This window comes from Marmota monax, unplaced genomic scaffold (genome assembly GCF_021218885.2).
Source record: "Marmota monax isolate L192 unplaced genomic scaffold, Marmota_monax_Labrador192_F-V1.1 WCK01_AAM20220418_F8-fsc00018, whole genome shotgun sequence".
NCBI classification, from domain to species: Eukaryota; Metazoa; Chordata; class Mammalia; order Rodentia; family Sciuridae; genus Marmota; species Marmota monax.
Window position 1 is genome coordinate 17966375 of NW_026692201.1, and position 21793 is coordinate 17988167.

General features: G+C 35.0%; 1 protein-coding gene across 3 annotated transcripts; it reads right to left on the reverse strand.

Annotated features, from left to right (window-relative positions):
- Positions 1-5472: 5472 nt before the first annotated feature.
- Positions 5473-18493, reverse strand: Arrdc3 (arrestin domain containing 3). Of its 3 annotated transcripts, none has more exons than XR_009225540.1 (8): positions 17968-18493; positions 13979-14060; positions 12207-12354; positions 11171-11273; positions 10597-10853; positions 10010-10172; positions 9564-9756; positions 5473-8206 (listed from the first exon to the last, which is right to left on the reverse strand). XR_009225540.1 is itself a non-coding variant. In XM_046428490.2 (8 exons), exons 1-8 carry the CDS (start codon positions 18245-18247, stop codon positions 8150-8152), a joined length of 1245 nt encoding a protein of 414 aa, XP_046284446.1. In that variant the 5' UTR covers positions 18248-18492; the 3' UTR covers positions 5473-8149. The 3 variants fall into 3 exon arrangements, 2 of the variants coding, with proteins under 2 accessions (XP_046284446.1, XP_046284463.1); XM_046428490.2 differs by having other exon boundaries at positions 9564-9718; positions 17968-18492; XM_046428507.2 differs by lacking the exon at positions 12207-12354 and having other exon boundaries at positions 9564-9718; positions 17968-17985.
- Between the last annotated feature and the right edge of the window lie 3300 nt (positions 18494-21793).

The following is a 21793-nucleotide window of genomic DNA, read 5'->3' on the forward strand; positions in this document are numbered from 1 at the left end:
CTAGAAGAAATTTCACAGGTTGTGGAAAACTCTCATTTGTATTGATAAGAAGGAAGAACTGATGTCCAGAGAGTTTACTGATGTGTGCTGTGTGATTAGATGGAGAGGAAGACTGGGATAGGAATTTTTAATTCCTGACTCAGTGTATTTTCCAAAGCACTGTGGTTACTGGATAATGTTTTGGCCAACTTTAAAAGAACATGGTGAGCTTCTACTGTTTTGAAATAAGGTGGTGGCCTACATAGTAGTATAAATTACTTCCTAGGGTAGAATTAAGTTGTATAAATTTTAAGCTACAGATCAGTTAAAATAGAGGGAAATCATCCATTTTACAATAATATGAAATCTTAAAGTTCTACACAAAGCTGTGGCAATTTAGTCAAATTATATCAGGCACTCTAAGTAGAAAGATATTGCTGGAGGGAGCCCCAAAGACCTTTGTTTTATAGTAAGGAAATAGGAAATGGGGCCCCAGAGAACATAAATGACTTGGTTAAGTTCATTGAGCAAATTAGTGTATTTGGACCAGAACTTAGTTTTCTCATCTCACATTTTGTGTGCTTACCCACCACAGTACCTGCATCAGGCCAATTAAAAAAAAAAATAGGTAATGGTGGTGGGGGATTCCTTTCACCTATACTGATTTTACAGTTTAGCACTAAATTTGCCCTATATTATTGAGAAATAGCTAACTGTATGTATTCTAAATAGGCAGCTTTTCCTTATGGATGCGACACAGTTGCCATTATGTGTTTTGGAGGGAAGGGGATTGTTTGGGTTAAATTGTGTTTTCAAAAAGATATGTTAGAGCCAGGTGTGGTGATATATGCCTGTAATCCAATTTACTTGAGAGGCTGAAGCAGGAGGATCGAAAATTTGAGCTTAGTCTGGGTAATTTAGCAAGACCCTGTCTCAAAACTGAAAATAATTTTAAGGATTGTGGATGTGGTTCAGTGGTAGAATAGCCCTGGGTTTAATTCCCAGTACCTCTAAACATCGAAAACAAAAACAAAAAAAATTTCTCTGTCATATATTACAATATATATTATATAAATTATATATAACTTATAATATATAACTTGTATATTTTAATAATTTTATTTATAATATAATTTATAATATATAATTTATATATAAATATAAATACATATAAATATCATATAAAAATATAAATTATATATATAATATATATTTTATATGACATATGACTATATATTATATATAATATATATATACATACTATATACTATATATACTATATATATATATATATATATATATATACATATATATATACTATACATATATTATATATTTAACACCCAAATATCTCAGAATGGGATCTTATTTGGAAATGTGACCTTATTTGGAAATAAATGTTCACTGAATATGTAATTGCTTCATATGAGGTCATACTGGAGTAGGGTGACCCTTCATCCAATGTACTGGTGTCCTTTCAAGAAGAGACACAACAGAATGTCATATGGAGAGACAGAGACACACAGGGAAAAGATGGCCATGAGACAATAGAGGCAGAGACTGGAATTTTGCAACTTCAAGCCAAGGAATGCCAGATTTCCATTACTACCAGAAGCTGGAAGAGGCAAGGAAAGATTTTCTCTTCATGTTTCAGAAAGATAAATGTCCTTACCAACATCTTGATTTTGGAACTCTGGCCTCTAGAACTGTGATATGAATACATTTCTATTGTTTTAAACCAGCTCCTTTGTGGTGCTTTGTTTCAGCAGTCTTTGTAAGTAGGAAATTAACCTGGGGGCACTGTAAGAAGAGACTTTATAAGGAATTTTCTTGCTCAGTCTGCTGAAACAAGGAAGTCGGCTCCAGATATAAAAGCTCAACAGCCTGAGGCATTTGACCAATGCTTCTCTATATAGCATGTATTCCTGTGGCAGCTCCTCACAAAGATTTTCTAGAGTTGGCTCTCCAGATTGGGGGGAGGCCAGAGGGAGGGGAACATTTTCTCCTCTGTCCCTGTAATTTTGGAATTAACAAACTGGAGAAGAAAAAAATGTGCTTTTGTTCTTTTCAGTTCTGTGTATGCTCTTGTTGGCAACGAGCATACAGTTTGCATGATGCATGTGCTGTATCATAGCTTCCTGTTATTATTCTAAACATATTGAATACTACTTTTTGGGATTTTGAGTTGTCCGGCTGTCTAGATTACAAAAGTGTGCTTTGCATTAAGGAGGTGAAAATGTGGATTTCCTTAATAGAATAAGCTAGAAACTGGCTGTTTATTCTGTCAATTTGAATTTCTATCATTATTTCAGTTAATTCATTTGATAAAAATTATCTGTTAAGTACAAATTCACATACACATATATATGTACTTACATTATATATATATGTATTTACATTACCACAGATGTAAATATATATACTACACACACATATACATGTTAACACGTGTGTGTGTGTGTGTGTGTGTGTGTATCTATCTATAAATATATAAATATTTTCATTTTGGGCACCAGGATTGAACTCAGAGGTGCTCTAACCATTAACGAATACCACCTCACAGCCCTTTTATTAAATTTTGCAACAGGGTCTTGCTAAATTGCCCAGGCAGGCTTTGAACTTGCAATCCTCTTGCATTAGTGTCCTGAGTAGCTGGGATTATAGGTGTGCGCGTAGCACCCAGCTAAATTCCTATATTCTGTAAGGATCAGACTTATTTTGGCAAAAACATCACATCTTCTAAAATAATCACAGTGTAAACCTTTGACTCTTAGTAGTCGTATCATCACTAGATCTACGAGTTGGTAAAATAAACATTTTATAAAGTTAAAAATTAAGACACTGGGCTGGGGTTTTGGCTCAGTGGCAGAGCGTTTGCCTAGCATGTGTGAGGTACTGGGTTCAATTCTCAGCACCACATATAAATAAATAAAATTAATATTTAAGAAAAGTAAACACTATTTAAAAAAATTAAGATAGTATATTTGGATCTCTCACATTCTTCAGTTCACTGCTGAGACTGTTTTGTGTAACTAGTAAATAGACCTTTAAACTATATAAAATGATGTTTTGATTATCTTAACTTTATTAATGTTCCCAGAGACCTACCATTGACGGAAGTAACAATCATTCTGTTTGGATAAGAAATTGGTTATAAAAAACCTTGCATTTAGAAGTACAATAAATCTGTTTCTAGAATTAGCCATGCTATACCAGAAATCTTAATACGAATATCATATTTAATCTTGAATCATAGTAGGATACATATAGATCACATTATATGTATATGTTAAAAAGTAAGGATATATATATTATTATATAAAAAAGAATGTATGTATATATGGATGTGTATGTAACACATATCTTAAAAACATGTAAATGCTAGATACTACTCCTAAACAATCTAATTGGTGGTGGTTGTTTTTTGCTCTGTATGACTAACTTGACATCACTTGTATAAGTTTGTGTCTATAAAACAGGTTTGAAAACGTTTTAACATTTCCCTTTATGTTTAGCTTTGTGCTGACCAATAATGATGCTGTGTACATTCCCAGGTAGGCATGCTTTTGAATTTTCAAACCATAAATTATCTTAAATTTGAAGTTGCTGTTCATATCATTATTTTTCTAACTTTTTTTTGGTAAAAGAGTGCAGATTACATTTCTCAAAAATAAAAATAAATTTTCTTTTATAAATAAAAATTTTCACGAGTTGAAACATTTTTCTCCTCTCTGTATTGATTTGAAAATCAGGTAGAAGGAAAGGCAAAATACTGCATTACTGTCATGCAAGTTTTAGAAAATGCTGTTTGTTGACATAGGAATTTCAAAATTATAATTGTCCACTATCTCAAGGATTATGAAATTCTACCTGAAGTATGTAAAATGATTCTTGGAATCATTTGAGTAGGGAGATTTTGGTCAATATTCTGGGGTAGACCTTGATATTCTGCTTTCCTAAGGAGTTTTCAGGGGATGTTGTTCCTGGTTTAAACACTACTGGATATAGGAAGAAAGTATTGACCACTGTTCTTTTTGGAAATAGAAGTAAATTGGGAAATCCATTTTATATGGTATGAAACATGAACAGGTATCAACAAATCAGGATCTCCACAATTTGGGGATTTTAGGGATTCCAGATGGTATTTGTCTGTGGGCTATAAGAACTGGGGTCCCTTTTTCTGGTCATTTAACATAAAAGCGGATATGAATAAGGGGTCAACACTAAAAAGTTAATCTTAACATAGATGAAAGACGAGAGTATGTCCCCAGGGCCCTATATGGATTCCTGGATCCAGATGTGTTTAATATGTCATCCCTGAAATTATTAGTTTATACATTATCTTATTGAAGCTAGTCTAAATTTCTTCCTCCTACAACATAAGTTGTCATTAATATACTAAGTTCAGCCACTTAATAAATTATGACAAGTGGTTTGATAAGTATAGTTAATATAAAACAAAGACGAGATAACTCACAGATGCCATTATGTTGCAATGCTAACTTAGAAGCTAAGTGGTGAATTTCCAAATGTTACAATGATGTGGAGTATTATTTCCTTATAAATTAATATTTTAAAAAAGTAAATACTATAAGATGTACAAACTGGGGCTGGAGTTGTGGCTCAGCAGTAGAGTGCTCACTTAGCATGTTCTAGGTACTGGGTTTGATGCTCAGCACTACATAAAAATAAATAAAATAAAGGTATTGTGTAAAAAAAAATGTGCAAACACCTTCAGGAAGAAAAAGATCCTGGATAGCTACTTTTCCATTTTACAGATAAGAAGTCAACTTGTACATCTTTGTCAATGCCCCATCTAGTTACTGAATGCAGAACCTAGATTTCCCTTTCTCATCCTGTAGTCACTTTTCCTGTCACTTTTATTCCTTATTATACTAATACCTGTGTATATCATTTAGTTGAGTGAACAAGGCTGATAGCACCTCTGAAAAATTGATTATAAATAAATACAAAATGTATGTGTAAATGTCTATTTGTAATATACTTTCTATGAAAATACATTTGGAAGTATTGGGAGAATCCCACAGCAAGTTACATAAACAACTTCATAATTCGTGAATGCATGTAAAACACTTCAGACAATATCTGTTTCCCAAAACTTCAAGTTAGCAATCTCCATGAAATTCATTACTATTTTAAAAATTTAGAAAAATTGATTTTTTTTCAACAGATTGCTTTTGAAACAGTGACTGACAAGCATCATAGTGGGAGAAAATTAATATCTGAAAATAAAATCTCCTGGTTAGATTTGGTTCTTATTTAAGAATGAAAACTATGTGCATACATCTTACACATTTTATAAAAAGCTTCTATAGTGTTATAAGTAAAACAATGATTAGTATAAAAATTCCTTTCAGTTCTAATTTTCTTTAGCTCAGATATAGAAATAATTCTTAGAATAGCTGATATTAATAGTGTTTGCATGTATAGTGTTACTAATATGATCAAGAGTCAAAATAAATCTCCAAACAATTATACAAAAAAGAAAAAAAAACACTTTTATTTTCCACAAGGAAGAGCAATAGGAAAAATTAAATCATTTCCCACATAGTTTTCTTAAAACAGAGCCTACAAGGACATATTCAGCACCAAATAAAAAAAGAAAAAAGAGAATTACAAACAGCCATAGAATATAATCTATAAAGCAAACATTTAATATTGCACTTTGTTTTGCTAACATTTTGGATTTTACTTTTCCCAATTGAAAAATCAGGAATCTATCTTGAATACTGGAATACAACTGTGAACCTCACATCTTAAATTAGGAATTGACCAATATTTAGGAGAAAAAAAAAGTAATGCCTCTGAATGACAGGGAGACAAAAACTTTAATGGGAAAAATAAAACTTTATTTGATAAAGCTTTATAAACTTAAAATTTTTATCACATCTTGTGATCCTGTGCCAATTATCACAATATTGGTCATTCTTGCTTCTTGTGTTACTTGTGAGAGTACGTGGTAATAAGTATTCCAATGCTATGCATATCAACAATTGTTCCCTAGTCAGTTAGACATAAGAAGAGAGAAAACAAAAGGGATTTTCTGACAACCCCCTCCCCCCAAACAAAAAGAAAACCACCAAATGCCCTTTATGCCAAATATTCCACTAGCTTCTTTTGAGGGGGACATTCACAAAATGATTTAACAACAGTAAAAAAATATTTCACCCCCATTTCCTTATTATCTAGTATTTGTTTGCTACGGGAGCCCAAACCCTTTAACCGAATCACTTAAAACGCGATTCATTTTTACACTGGGCTTTCTTCACCCTGTCAGCATTATTTCAAACATGAATTGTCTTCCATGTTTTCTTAAAGGCCACTTATGGAAAAGCCTATTTGTTTTGTATGAAGCTTTAAGACAGTATTTAACCAAGCACCAAGCCAGAGTTACTATTATTTTCAGCCACTTTATTAATTGTGGGGTTAAATGGTAAGATATATATACCCATTTCACACGTATGTTGCAATATGAGATGCTGATTTTCATTAAAAATATCACAGCTGAATTCCTTCTTAAAAAAAAAAAATTCAGTACACTTAGTACCTCAGATTACGGTTTTAAATGTTATCATGAATGCTGGTATATGTTATGATCCAACTGTAAATTACTTAAAAAAACCTAGGATTTACTGATGTGATTGCTCTTTTCTCTCTATATACTCATCAGAATAATTTTTCATATTTAGCAAATTGTTTTTAGACAACGGAAAAAAAATCATCCCAGCAAACATTCTAGTGTTTTTAATTGTGAAATTATACACTTTTAGAATAAACTTGGGTTTTTATACTGTCAACTTGACCAGGATAGCAAATGTATAAATTGAACTCTAATCATGTATATATATATGTGTGTGTGTGTGTGTGTGTGTGTGAGATATATACACACACATATATATATCCTCATTAAAATACTTTGCATTGGCAAAAATGATTTCCAACATATGTGTTTTGGAGGTAATTAAGTAACTCTGTATAAAAATAAATGTACTTTTCCCTCCTCTCCCCAGTGACTGGAAAATTTCCATTATTTTAAAAATAATAATAAAAATACTAATTTTTAAGAGCAACAGCCCTTAACTCTTTGCTGGTGCCTGCCATACTGCCTTTCTATACTCCATTCTTAACTCTGCTAGTTTCTTCTTGTATGTAATGACAAAAAGGGGATGTGGGTGGGTTATCACTTTTGTGTATGTCCCGTTTCCAAATTTCCCTCTCCAAAAAGCCAACCAAATAAACAACAACAACAACAAAAACTCAACAGTGCAACAAAACACAAATAGCATTCCAACAGTTTGGCAAGTGATGCGTTCACCTGAGATTAAGTGATTTTAGGCAGTCAGTAACAAAATGCTGCTTTGCTGTAATAGTAGAAAGGCAACAAATTCTCAAAAGAAATCAAGAAGTTCTACAATCTTGACAGGTCTCTTATTAGCTTCCTCCTCTTATCTCTTTTTCCCCACATATCTGTTGCGTATCTACTACAGTAGGCTGCAAAACGTACAGCAAAAAGGATTGGCTTGAAGGCATTTGATGTTTGTAAATAAATCCACAATAGGATCCAAGCTGAAGAGGTGATACATGGTCAGCCTAGTAGGACAATTCTGAGCATGTGCATACGCAGGTAAAGTCCAGGCTATATTAAATAAAAAAAAAAATGTCAGTGCGTTTTTTCATGTTACAGTTTTTTCAAAGCTTTCTTTTGTTCCTTGTTGTATAGACCACAACAAGTTTTAAAAGAGTATCAAGAGTCTGGCTTAAATGGAAAAAAAAAAAAGCTGTAGTGACATTGAACTGCACAATGTAAGCATTGAGCATGTGCAAATTTTCAAATCAAAAGAAGGAAATCATCCCTCTTTACAACATGGTGTCTTGACACGTATGACCATAGGCTAAAGATGACTGCTCTTAGTATGTGCCAGTTTTAAAGAAGAAAAGCTTAGATCTTCAAGCATATTGGAGCAGTCCCAGAATGTTGCTGTAGGCTTCTGAAGCATGATCACTCGTTGTTTCATGTATTTCATGCCATTTTTCTGGGCAAAAGCAATTCCACTTCCTCTGAAAACGTGTCTCCAAGATACTTCTCTGTCCTCAGCCGGAAGAGATACAGTTCGGAACCCACATCAACTTGATTTAACCAAGTGTTCCTTCAACGAGAGGGGCAGGATGGTCTATCATCTGAAGTCTGATCAGGATTTGGATCAATCTAGAAAACAATGGGAAACATTTACTGTTATTTGATGAGCTATCTTAAGTTCATTCTAAAAAAAGGAGGCAGAATTTTATGAAGAATTAGTTACAAGCGAATTATATTTAGATTGTCATTCTTCTAAAATGTTCCCCCAATAGCCAGGAATCCTCAAATCAAGCCACAAATGACTGACTTGCCTAGCAAGACTGAAATGTCAGAATGGAAGTGTATTACCACGATCTGAACACATGGCAGAACATTTTTAACATCTAAAGAAATTCTAATGCACTAAAATAATAGGATAGGAAAAAAATACATCCAATTAAAAAGTTTGAAGACCAGATTCTGAATATCCTATTATCAGTGAATGAAGAGGATCACTTATCACACCCAAAGGAAAATGACTCTTTCAATTAAGGCACTCAGGAAAAAAAAAAAAAAAAAGAGTACTAAGAGTAAAAACAATTCATGTCTAAATTTAAGAGTATAAAACATTATATAATATTTCATTATAAAACAATGGTGTGAACTCCAGTAACCAAAAGAACAAGCTAAGTCTTGTGATTTACAACATTATTTTGGATATCTAGACCAATCTTAGAGGTACTAAAAATGTGGACCATAGGCACATTTTCCAGTCATTTTGAAAAATCCTAAAATTGGATTTGTTCCTCACATCCTTCCCTTTATCCACTGTTCTTCCTGTGTAACTGGACTCTCCCACCTTTTGGGCACCACTCACCCTCAAGAAACAGCCTAACAGTAACTTTTCTCTAAGAAGCCTTCCTAATTCCCAAGGCCCAATAAGCTGCTCCTGAGTTGTTTATTCCTAACACTGCTAATATAATATCTGTTTCCAAGTTTATTTTTCTCACTATTCTATGAACTTATTCCCATTAAGCACAAAGCTTATTCATGTTCACTGCTTAACTGCCATCAAGATGAGGTAGATAAAAATAGTATACCAGTGTAGGAATTCTGTTTAAGTATTTTGAAATATACTACTTTACCCTATAACAAATGTCAAAATATACAAGAATTAAATTGTAGGAATGAGGAGGAGTAAGATAAATTCTCATATTTAATTAATGCTTGTAAAATGCCACTTTTTCTATTGATGCTTGAAATATAAAATTACCCCCAAAACACAAAATGAATTCAATGACGCTAAGATCATTATCTTATTTTTCCAAATAAAAAGTGAATAGTCATAATTATTTCTGTGTCAAACTTAGTAAATTCAACAACCCTAATAACTTTAAATCTCCTGTTCTAAATTATTTGTTCTTTGATTATCATGATAATCAAAACCTATTTTTTAAACTCTGCAATACAAATCCAGCCCATTTCATACTCAAGTTGGTGCTCTTACCTCTGAATAAAGAGGTGGAGGCAAGAACCGAAACTCCTGGATATATGCAAACAGTGGTCCTTGAAGCGCTCTCTCAAAATCATCACAAGCACTCATAGGTGCAAGATTGTTCCGCCTTTGTTCCTCTGTTACCACTTCTGCATAACTGGGTGGTGCTGAAGGAAAAAGATACACGCAATTCGAACAGCATGTTCTTATGCATGTCAAAATACACAGAATAGTAGGTATTAAAAAAGAATGTCAAAGCAAAATAATAATTATTTGGTAATTAAAGCTAGGGAGACATCAATTTAAATTTAACATTAGGGGTACATACATCTACTCTTTAAAGAAAGATTAAGATTTATCTAGGATCATATAATATCAACAGCAAAATAAAGTTCTTACTACTATTACTACTACACACTACTACTACTAATGGGTTAAATTTAGATAGGCATTATTACCTTCAGGTCTTTCAGGAAGAGATAAACCAAGCCAGTTCATATTCATGCTACACTGACTGCTTACACTTGAGGTTCTGCTGCCAAATGGATGCAGAGGAATGGTACCGATGACAAGTGGCAAATTAAGAAATAAATCCATAGCTCCAGGAATATCCACGTATACCTAAATATTGAAAAGAGATATTAAGTTTAGAATAACAAATGTGATTTCACAAATAACCCAGTTTTAATATTAATTGAGGTTCCCTCTCCCTTTTCAGTTTTTCTACGTATTTGTATGTATGAAATATAAAAACCAAATCCTAGGCCAGTAGTGGTGGTGCATGCCTATATCCTTATCTGTTTGAGGCAGAGGGATTACAAGTTTGAGGCTAACCAGAGCAACTTAGTTAGACCTTGTTTTAAAAAATAAAAAAAAAAGGCTGGTATGGATACAGCTCAATGGTAGATTGCCTCTGGGTTCAACACCCAATACTGCACACACATGCACACAAAAAATCAAATCAAATTCTAGATCTAAGATAAAATTATTTCTACATAACTTTACAACTTTTTAAAAAAGCCCTCCTCTTAAAATCTAGACATACCATTAGTGAATATTCCACACGAATTATACTACAATCGAGTATAGAGGGTGAGACTGGTGGAATTTTCAGCAACTTGCCATTCCACGTCTCTGTCTTTCCAGATGATAAGGATTCCCCACGCAAATTAGCCACAAGCTGTTTCACTTCCTTCATTTTCCCTTTGGCATAGAAGGCCTGTGTTTGGTAAATGGCTGCCTTTGGCACCACCATTCGGGAAGAGCAATTCTCAATCTCAGCAAATATCTGAATTGATTCACCTAGAGAAAGACGAAAAAAACCCAAAAAAACAACATAATGTAGACTCAATGTTAGAAGGTTTAATTAACTACATGGATGAAGAACTGTCCTTGGAGTAAGCAAGTAACTGAAAATTCATGAAAATGACTGACTCATTTACAGTAGCTGTATGAAAGGGACTACTTTCTAATTTGTGAAAAGAAACTAGGTAAGTACAATTTCTGTCATTTTACAGAATACTGATGTGATGTTTCTATTTGACACCAATACTATAAGTTTATACACAAAAGCTAGGTGAAAAAAGATCACTTTCTGTGGGGATCAAGCTCATACATACCTGGGGTATAGCCCTTCCTTTCAATTTTGGCACTTAAGGATATTGGGCCTGAGGTACAGAACCAGCAACAGAGAGTCTTTTCTTTTGTGCCTGCTTGGGGTGACTGTAAGAAACAAATTGAGAAAAAGATCAATGTATGAAATGGCAAAATAACAAAATATTTGAAAATACAATCCTAATTCTTGGAGAATTTAACAACTAATAGTGTCACTTTGTTATTGCTTTTTTTCCATGCACCCAAATGTACCTTCTGCATATACCATTACTTTTGTCTTTAAACAAATTTCTATCAAATTAAATGAAAAAAGGGCAAAAGGCTTAACATGGTATCCCATAGCTTTAGCCCATCTATTTACATATACAGTAATTTAAAACATCTAACCAAACAAAAAAACCCTTTCCAAATTTTATTTAAACTACCTTAAGGAAAAGCAGCATAGAAAGGAACTTGGTTATAATCCAAATGTTAACATCTTTCTTTGAGAATGTAAAAATCATATGCAAAAAAAGGGAAACTGCCCATTTTTAAGGACAATTCTTGTTTGCTTTAAAGATGTTATCATTTGCTAAAAACCAAAGTTTTTGAAGTCAAATTTGAATTAATCTCATAAAAATGCCATTAAAAGACTCATTTTAAGCAGGAATTAAGTTTTTTCAAGAAAGTGATAATTCCCCAGCATTTGACAACTATCCCTAATTGGAATAATTCAATATAAGTACAAATTTTAGATTATGATATTTCCAATTATGTAATATTATAATTAATGACATCACTGTTCCTCTTCCACTAAAAATTATCCAGGGAACAGATTTATTTCATACAACATATTGGTCTTACTTCTAAATTTACTTTAAGTTATTATAGTATAAAAAATATGAGCATATTCTTCATAAGTTTGTATCCTCTTGTATTTAAAAATATACATATGTATGAAATTTAAAAATGAAGTCATTTTAAAGTTATAAAAATTCCGTATTTCATGTGATTATCATTTATATGTCAAGACAAAGAATGAATAATTCAGTCAATTCTTACCAGTAATGAAGGAGTGTTGATATCTATATGCTCAAAGACTGTAAATTCCTTCTTTAATTTTACTGGTAGAAGCCAAGGCCTGTGCAATTCGGCTTTCACCCAATAGCGCACACTGCCATGTCGGCCTTCGAATGAGGTAGCAAGTGGTCTGTGCAGAATATAAAGTGAATATATTAATCTTATACCTCTTTCAAAGAATTATACAGTAGGTCAGAATAGAAGTGTTAATACATTGTACTGTTTATGTACCAATGAGGTATAAAATCCATGATTTAAAAAAATTTCCAAAGGGATAAGTCACTGGGGAAAAAAACTTTTATTTCCAAATAACAATGGATACTAGCTAAATATCATGGAAATTTCTGCCTTAAAAAGCCAGAAGCATAATCCCTTTAAACTAAAAAGAGGCTACTTTTAATGCTAGTGGCAAAATTATGAAAATATGATAAACAATTCTTGCAAAGGTCAAGAGTTTAAAAATAAAGTTAAGAATGGCTTAACTATTTCTATTGAGCAATTCTAGACACTAAACATTCAGACCAAATTCCCTATAGTGCTCCATTTCTCATTAGCAAGAAATTATTTTACCTCTTTTTATAGCAACTCATTAAGGTCCAAGAAAATGCCTGGAATAGTCCTTACAGTTTCAAAAATTTCAGATTTCATAAAGTCCTCAGAAGTCTGAAAAACTGCTTTCATATAATATGTTCTAATTCTTCTTTATTTTCTAACTTTACTATCTAAGGCTTAAAAAAATTCATATCAAAATAAGAACTGTTTCTGAACTCTGCCAATTTTCAGGTTTTATTAAAAATACACAATATTTAATTATTTATAAGATAGAGTGTTAGCTTTGACTGGTAGATGCATTTCACATTTTTTTTTCTGACATTTTAGACTATCACATTAACTTATATAATGGAGCAATAAAATACAGTACTTCTAAATCTTACACTTCATGCTGGTCTTCTAGAGTTTATGTTAAATGACTGGTTTACAATTAGAGTATTAAAATATAATATTCTGAAAAACATTTATGAATTCTACATTTAACAACTCAAATACTAGAATTAAGAAAATAATTAAGTTCACCTGGCACTTGATAAACGCTTATGTAATCTAAATTTATCCTCCAGAATAATCAGTACAAGTGCCAGTTTTCAGGTTTTAAGCTCTGTTAAAAGGTATTAATAAAAAAAAATAATAATCTTTCTCAATAATTTGTTATTAAGGTATACTAGATTCCAAGCTTTATATTAAAGTATTCTGATAGCTATTTCAAGTGCAGGCCATAATATCTTATGTGACCTTCTTAACAGCTCTCTGCATGGAAGCTAACGAATGTGTATATAAATATCACTACTGAAGTTAGGCTATTCCTTTTTATTTTTACCTTCCAAACTTACTGAACCTAGGGTCTCAAAAACCACTCTGGGCAAGTGCTCTACATCCCCAGCCCTAAACCAAATATTTATAAAGTGTTTACTATTTGATTGGTATCTTCCATTCACTCACATTAAATGGAATACTATTCATGTTTTAAAAACCTCATAAACGTTGGTACAGAATACTAATAATTCTGCTTGCTTTCTATAATTTTGCCACATACTAAAAAAATAGCTTCTTATGTTTAATATATTGTTTTCCTCTAGCCAGTTTTTGTAATGAAAAGGGTTTTTTTAAAAATAAAAATAATTTAAAAATATTTAATTTTAAGACTGCTTTTGACAATGAATGTCTATAAAAAATGCCTATTACTTATAAATACTTACGTCTGTGGAAGCTCGAAGCTGAATGCATATTCATGCCTTCCTGAATGTATAGTATTGAAGCCTTCTTCGGAATTATCATCATCTAAAACAAAAAACGAAAGCTTGTAATTAAATGTTTAACACAACTCAGGGTGGTATAACTTTAAAGATGCTCATAAGATAATTAAGGCCATAAGCTTTGGAATCTTGAGTTCTAATTCACTCCACTTCTCTGGATAAAATAAAAATCCTTAACTTTCATCTGTCCTGTTAAGAGGGGGATAATAAACAAATACTTGTACCCTATAGGCTTTTTTTTTTTTAAATGACCCAAACTGCAAAGCATCCCTGTCTAGTACAGCATATGCTAAACAATAGGTTCAAGTTTCAATCATAGTTACCTTTGTTGCCAACTGTTTTTAAAATATTAAGACTATAATATATAAAATGAAAAAGACTGTTCATGTAAAAATTTTAAAGTATGTCAGTTGGAAGGAATACTACTGACATTACAGAAAGGAATATACATGTCACAACTCCCAAACCACTAGAAAAGTACCAAAAATGTTGGAGTTTTAAAAAATGATTTTAATGCTGGTTTCATAGCTGAAAATAATTCCATATTGATCTAGACTGATCACAATACTCAACACTCATGTTGTCCTACTCCTACCAATAGCTTAAATCTCATGTACACAAAGTATACTTTATTTCATCACAAAGGACAGAACTTAAAAAGATGCCTTCTAACAAGGAAACAAAATTGTTCAATATCCTTGAAAAATGAAGTATAATTAGGTACTTTCCAGTTGTTAGAATAAGGAATGACCTTTCATTTTATAATCAATTTCTTTAGGTCAAATGCATTATGTCTTAAGTGGCATGAAGAAATATATTACTGAAAAATGTGGGTGAGGTTTTCAATTATTAAAACAGTACTTTTAGCCTCAACTAGGTAATACAATTACGCAATGTCTTTATTTTCTGGATGGAGAAACCTTTATAATTAGCTACCAGAGCAAGGAAAAACTGGACTATTATTCAACTTTTCTTCACCAAAGTACTAAATAGACACAAAAATGTGATGCTTCCCTTATATCAAAGGAATGGGAGGAAAAGCACCTACACATCGATTTTTCATCCGAAATCACTGGGACTCGCTTATGTCTACAGATTATTTCCCTTGTTCCCTGGGTAAATTCCCCTGAACAGATCTCAGCACTGAAAACTAGCTGGGGAGTTGGGGGCCTTTTAGATACGTTCTCCGTGAAGGCTCCCAAAGTTTGCCTTCCTCTGTCTTTCTTCCCTTCTTGCTTCCTTTTTGTGCCAGCTCAGCAGTCTCATTGAGGCGAGCCACGGCGGGCCGCGCGGTGGTAAACAAGTGCCTGGCTGTCAATCAAGAACTAGACCGGAGCAGGAGAGGACCGGCCTAAACCGGCGCGAGCAGATCCCAGCCGGCCCGCCCGCGCGCCTCCGCAGCACGCGCGCTCCGCTATACATACGGCATACGTCGCGCGGCGCTCGCGCCCGTGCCCGCGCAGCCTAGCCTGCTGGATAGGGGGCGGGGCGACTGCGCCGCGGCGCTTCCGCTTTACACGCCCCAGCCGGTGACCGGTTCGATCTGGCTTGGGCCACCCTGACACCTTTACAGTAAAGGCAAGGGAAAACTGGGTGGTGAAGGGGAGGGAGCCACGGTTTAGGGGAACAAAGGGGTAAGGGGCAAGAGATATTCCCCTAAGGCCCTACACAGATTTCGATGTTTGAAATACTTTCCCCTCTCCTGGACAGCCACTGACATCCCCCCCAGGTCAAATTAGGGTAGCCTGTTTGGGGACGGGACAGGTGTGCAAATACGCTTTGTTTGCGCTAAGAAGAGAAAACAAGCATTTATAGACCCATTTCACCCAGGAAAATGGGGTCTTGCTCTTTTTCCTAACCCAAGTCCCTCTTCACGGGGTCTTTAGCTAAAGTTGCGCCCAAGGCCATTTGGCACCTGTAAGGCCGGTGGGAGCTTCTGCATCTGAAATGTTAATCGTTTTTTTTCGGGGGGTGGGGGGTGTCCCAAGCAAGCTGCCATAAAGGACAACAGGACACAGTATGACTTGAGCAGCGGGCGCCAAAAGCAGCCCGAGAACGAAGGCGAACACGAGAGGAGGCGGCTGCTCTGGAGGGACCTTTACCGGCGCACGCCGGTTCCAAGCCTCGCCCCAGACACCGCGAGCCCACTCTCCCTACCCGCTTGTGCCCAATCCAATCAGCGCCTGGCATCGCCTTAGCAACAGGCTAACAAACCGGACTCCGCCTATCACTGGGAGACCGGGGCGGGTCTCAGTTACCAGGCTAGTTTGAGAGCTCCCAGTTTTAAGTCATTGAAACTATTCCTGGCTAAGATCATGTCCACGCGTTGCAGGGGTTGGGGGGCATCTCGTGGGGGTGCGGGGCAGATAGTTTTATTTACCATGAAACCATTATGCAATTAGTAAAATTAAGTTTTCCCTACAAATCACTGTTCTACTTTTTTTTTTTCCCATTGCAAGTCTCAACTCCTTAAAAGAAAAATCTTTTGTTTCTTCTCACCCATTTTATACAAGGCTGCAATTTCCAGAAAGGTTCAAACACAAACTCATGTGTCCACTTTTTAACAAATGCTAGAACTGTCATTAGGCATTTGCATTATCTATTGGTGCTATCCTTGTGAGATTAACTTGAAATTATTACAGGATGCAAAGTACCTTGTAGCTATGAAAATTCTAAACTGATTTCACCTTTAAATTTTCACAATGATGCATTTAATGCTGTAAGCATCCTTCATTTCTCACTTGCCTTAGCACTCTACCAGGACATACATTTTTAATAAAATAAAGAAGGTAAAAATATGCCTCTCTCCTTTCTGTAAAATCGTCAAGACTTGAACTAAATGCTGCATTAAAAAAGAGAAGCACAAAAATTACATAACCAGTTTTAACATTATATTCTTCTTGGGCTAGGAATTAAGTCATCGCCACCACCTGACGCGTGTAACCAATCTGCTGAGAGCAGAAGAAGCGCCCCTCCTCACCACCCCCCAGAACTGGTCCGAAACAGGATTGAACCGCTTCTAACAAAGGGTGGAAACTTAGAAAAACAAGCTTAGAGTCTCCTATATTTCCACAATGTAACCATTTAAACAATAGATTGGAAATCTCAGGACCCCTTCTCCCTTTGACAACCCTTTATCTCCCTCTTATAACCAAAAATCAAATCCAACGTGCAGTACACTTTTCAATTCCATCTAACTGGCATGGGTTTCATTGAATGCACGTTCCGAAGTTAGACATGATGCTTGGAAAAGAAAATTACTGACCCTGAATGGCTTCGTATACTGACCTAATCCCTACCATAATGTCAGATACTATCCTTTAAAATGAGAATGCTTGGTGTAAATTTCTGAAGGAATTGGAGAGAATAGGGAAAAAACACGTGGGGTGTTGATAACCATATGTCAAAATAAGCCAGGGCAACCCTTTATCAAAGAACAATGATCAAGTCTTTAAAAGTCTTTTGCATGTCAATATTGAAATGAAATACATCCACTGACCTTCTTAAAAATGTTATTTCACTTCTTCACTGAAGATCAGTTTTTATATCTAAGGTTGTAAAGTAAAAGAAAAAACAATCTAATATTGTGCTGCAGCTTTTTGCAATTCAATTGAAAACATATTAGTAAAATTATTGAACCGGATTTAAGCTGAATTTCTAAGTAAGATGCAAATGGACTACAAGTGCGTATGGCAGAGGCACAGACCAAGCCGGGTATAGAGGTAGTTGAATAAGTGCAGTTTGCAGTCACTTTGCAGATGCCTGCATGCATTACAGCTTAACACACGAAGAATGTCAAGGAGAATCAAAATCTTCCAACTTTGCTAATCTTTATCAAACTGCTGTTATGCTAAAAGAACCACATTAAATGAGAAAACCGAAAAGGTACTTTTCCCCCCAAAATTAGTCTAATGACTTACATAAAAACTTACCTCTTTCGTGCCCAATTAGGATGTCTTTATGGTTGAAATATTCTACTTCTTCAGTGTAATTCTGGGTATAGGCAGTATTGGAGCCGGCGTTTCTAGATTCAGTCCAGCGTACTTTCGCATGTCCTCTTGCATGAATTTTAAGAGATTTTACTCTGATTTCTCCAGTAACTTCTAAATTCACCCTTCCTGAGACAGTATCCCCACTAGAATACACAGGGACATTGCTGTCATTAAGACAGTCAAAGCTTATTGTCAAACTCTTCACCTTTCCCAGCACCATGATTATAACAAAATCTATAAAAATATAATGTAAGACAAAAAAAAAAGTCAAGATCGCATATAAAATGTGATCTTCACTTAACACTGATCAATGTCTTTGCCATGCAAAAACCTTGCAGGCAGGATCAGTGATTCTTCACAAATAGTTCATTGAGATTTCTTAAAAAGTCAGGGCAGCAGAGAGGCTGCTGCTCCGCACTCCTGCTCGTCTCAGTGGTCTCCTTACAAAGACGGGCGGCTGGAGCCTGCCAGCTCACTTTAAGAGCTGCTTTGTGAAAAACAACCCCAGTGCGCACGCGCACGCCGCGGCTGCGGTCCGCCCTCCCTGCGCGCCCCCACCCGGGCCGGCTTGCTCGCTCCCTGGCTCGCACGCTCGCTCGCGGGTACAGTAGGTGCAGAGCTTGGCGAAGGAGACAGTGGCGCTGCCGGGAGGCAGAACCTGACTTCTCTTCATTGTGGGCTCCTATTGGTAGGCAGGCTACCGTAAACCCTAGACATGCTATCTGGAACCCCTTACCGAGCACACTCTAATAGAAAGATAATGGTGGAGCGGCCGGGAAGCGACTAGGGCTGGGTGGGGAACTGTTTGCACAGCCAAGTAAGGCTAAACTGCTGAGTGACCAGCCAGAAGCGTGCGTTACCGGCACTGCAGGGTTTTACCAGCTGCCTGGATGGGAGGAGGAAAAAGTGATGTGTGAAGAGGGGTGGGGGAAGGGGAGAAACCGGTTGGGCAAGCGGCTCGTTGCTGAGTTTAAGCTAACGAATTTCAAAAGAAAACGTAATAAAAGCCAGACAAATATTATTCATAGACAAGAGCATTCTTGACGTAAGGTTTTTCTTTTTCTTAAAAACAACAATAACAACAACAGAACTTTGCAGGCAGGATCGAAATGAACTCAGCAGAGGCCAAAGAAGCCTTAAAACAGAATACTCCAAAAGAAGAGAAACTACAATCCGATCAATAGGCTTTGCTTTTTCTCTTAATTGCCTTCTCCATCCTCTAGATAGAAAATAAAACAAAGAAAACTTTGTTTCCATGATGACACTGGAGAAAAGGCTTGCCCACTTCCTCGAAGGAAGAAAAAAGTCCTTTTTTAAGATGCCACCTACGGCTTCATTTGGAGGGCATGACAATTACAAATCCTGTGCCCACGGGAGTAAGAATAGAGTTCGGCCCCAAAATGTACCACCTTATAAGGGGCAGTATGACATGGTGGTTTAGCTGACATGTTTATAACAACACCGAACAGTCTTTGTTAGAAATTAGTGAAGCACATAGGATGTTTTTTTTTTTTTTTTTTAAGAAGTATGTCTTAGGATATAAATGAGACTTAGTTCTGTAAAACTTCATTTTCAGCGGAGAGCCTCGGATGGTTCAACATAGTGATTCTCATTCTACAAAAGATAGGTGCATTTCTCATTTCGTTGTAAAAGTTTTGGTAAAAAATAGCAAGTGCCTTCCTCACATCGTATTGGATTCAGAGTATAAGGACATAAACTCAGATTACTGGCAAGCAACATAACACATCATAAGAGAAATTTAGAAAGAAAAACTTAAGAATCTCGCACTATATATCTGACCAAAAATACTTTGGAAAAATTTTAGTTGTCCATGTTTAAGCATTTTAGATTGTTCTGTATAGTATATTTGGATAGGTTGAGTCTGAGAGTCCCAATAAACTAAACTCATTGGTCCTGCTGTTTGTTTCAAAATAAACTAAATTTTATTTAATTTTAGTTGACAACTCATTATCCTGGATTCAACAGTGTATCTAGAACATAAATAGGCAAACAGTAACTAGTAGGCAAGTCATTTCTCCTTTGGTTTAGATTGATATGGTTAAAATTTGAAGTTTGGTATTTATTTGGAAGAAATAGCCTTTTCCCTCTTGGTTGACACCTGGTGGAAAATCTAGGTAAAGTACCTGGGACCTCGTGCCAGCTTTGATAACATATACGCTTGTGTTTTTTCTCCCCCTAGTGGTAAAAGTAGTGAATTTGCTAGAATGTCAGCTTTTCCTCAGCATATGGTCAATAATATTTATTAGGCTTTCAAATATTGAGTAAGGAATAAAGTTGAAAGTACAGTACACAGTGAGTACATAAGTTCATCACCAAATACATGTTTAAGTTATGGAGAGCTATTTTACAATGCTGAATTCTTACTAATTGTTTTCAAAGTAAAATGTAACCTGTGTCAGAAAAAATAAGAATTAGTATTTAATTACACTAGAATTACTTTGATGAAAAACAACCTTAATAAATTTTGTAGTTTAGAATTACTTTGATAAAAAACAACCTTAATAAATTTTGTAGTATGAAAAATTGTTTTAAGAAATTAATCATGCCTATTACTGGATAATTCACTATTTTCTGTGCTTGAAGCTTTTGTCTTTCATACTTATTTTGCTACTTTCTCTTTATTTTTTCCTGTTTCTTCTAAAACATTTTAGTAACTGAAAAGTTGCCAAGAAAATTTTATCTGTTGTCATTTGTGTGTAAGATCCTATTTATTTACCCTCATTATCACCTTTCTTTACTTTAGATTTGGTCACGTATGACTCTCAAGTGTCTAAACTTGAATTATTTCCACGTTGTTTTCCTCCCTGTGTTTATTCAAACAATGTAAATCCAAGAAACAAACAATTATGGCACCTCTCAATGCCTGTTGATCTTTTCATTTCTAAAATAACAAAAAATAACATTTGGGCCCGATTTTGAATGTTTTCTCTCATGATTTTAAAAAGTCCCCCTTTTCCAGACTCCCTCTCTAAAGATCTACCCTTTAGACAGCTGGAAATGCTGTGCTGTAGCCATTCTCTAGGGTTTCTCAGCTTGCTTCACTGGGCCCTTATTGTATTTTGTATTAAATTTAAACTATTCATCTTTACCACCAAGGCTCTTTCCTACTGCATCCCAGCCTACATTACATATGCCATCTCCTCCTACTCATCTGCTAATTCTCTATACTCCTGTCAAGTACATCTTCTGTCCCCTTTGTTAGCTTGTCTTGCTGTTGCCAATGTGCAGTTACATGCTGCTTTTTGTGCCCAGAACAACATCCCACTACTATGCTATCTCTTTTTCCTTCTTCTCCTCCTTCCAGTAGATTCAGTTGGTACAACTGAATAAAATTCCCACTGGACAGAATAATTAGCTTTTCTTCTACTTTTCATGGCTTCTTCCGAGCTTAATTAGAAATCACTTTTTATGGTAGTTTCTTGATTTTGAATCAAAACCCTACTTTTATGGTTGAAAGTTTGAAACCAATCTCAAGAACTCTGTCAAAAACTCACAAATGATCATTGCTGTCAAGATATATAGTATTGAGGCAATATGTCAAAATTACTGCCAAGTCTGGAATTCTTTACGTATTATAATACTGAACGGTATCTATCTACCTACCTACCTACCTACTTACCTACATATATAGCAAGCCATCTCAACAAAAAGATTTGGTGTTTGGTTGTAAGAAAAATCATACCAGTAGACAGAACTTGTTTCTTAAAAAAAATATGAAATACAGAATTAATCTTTATTTTTTATT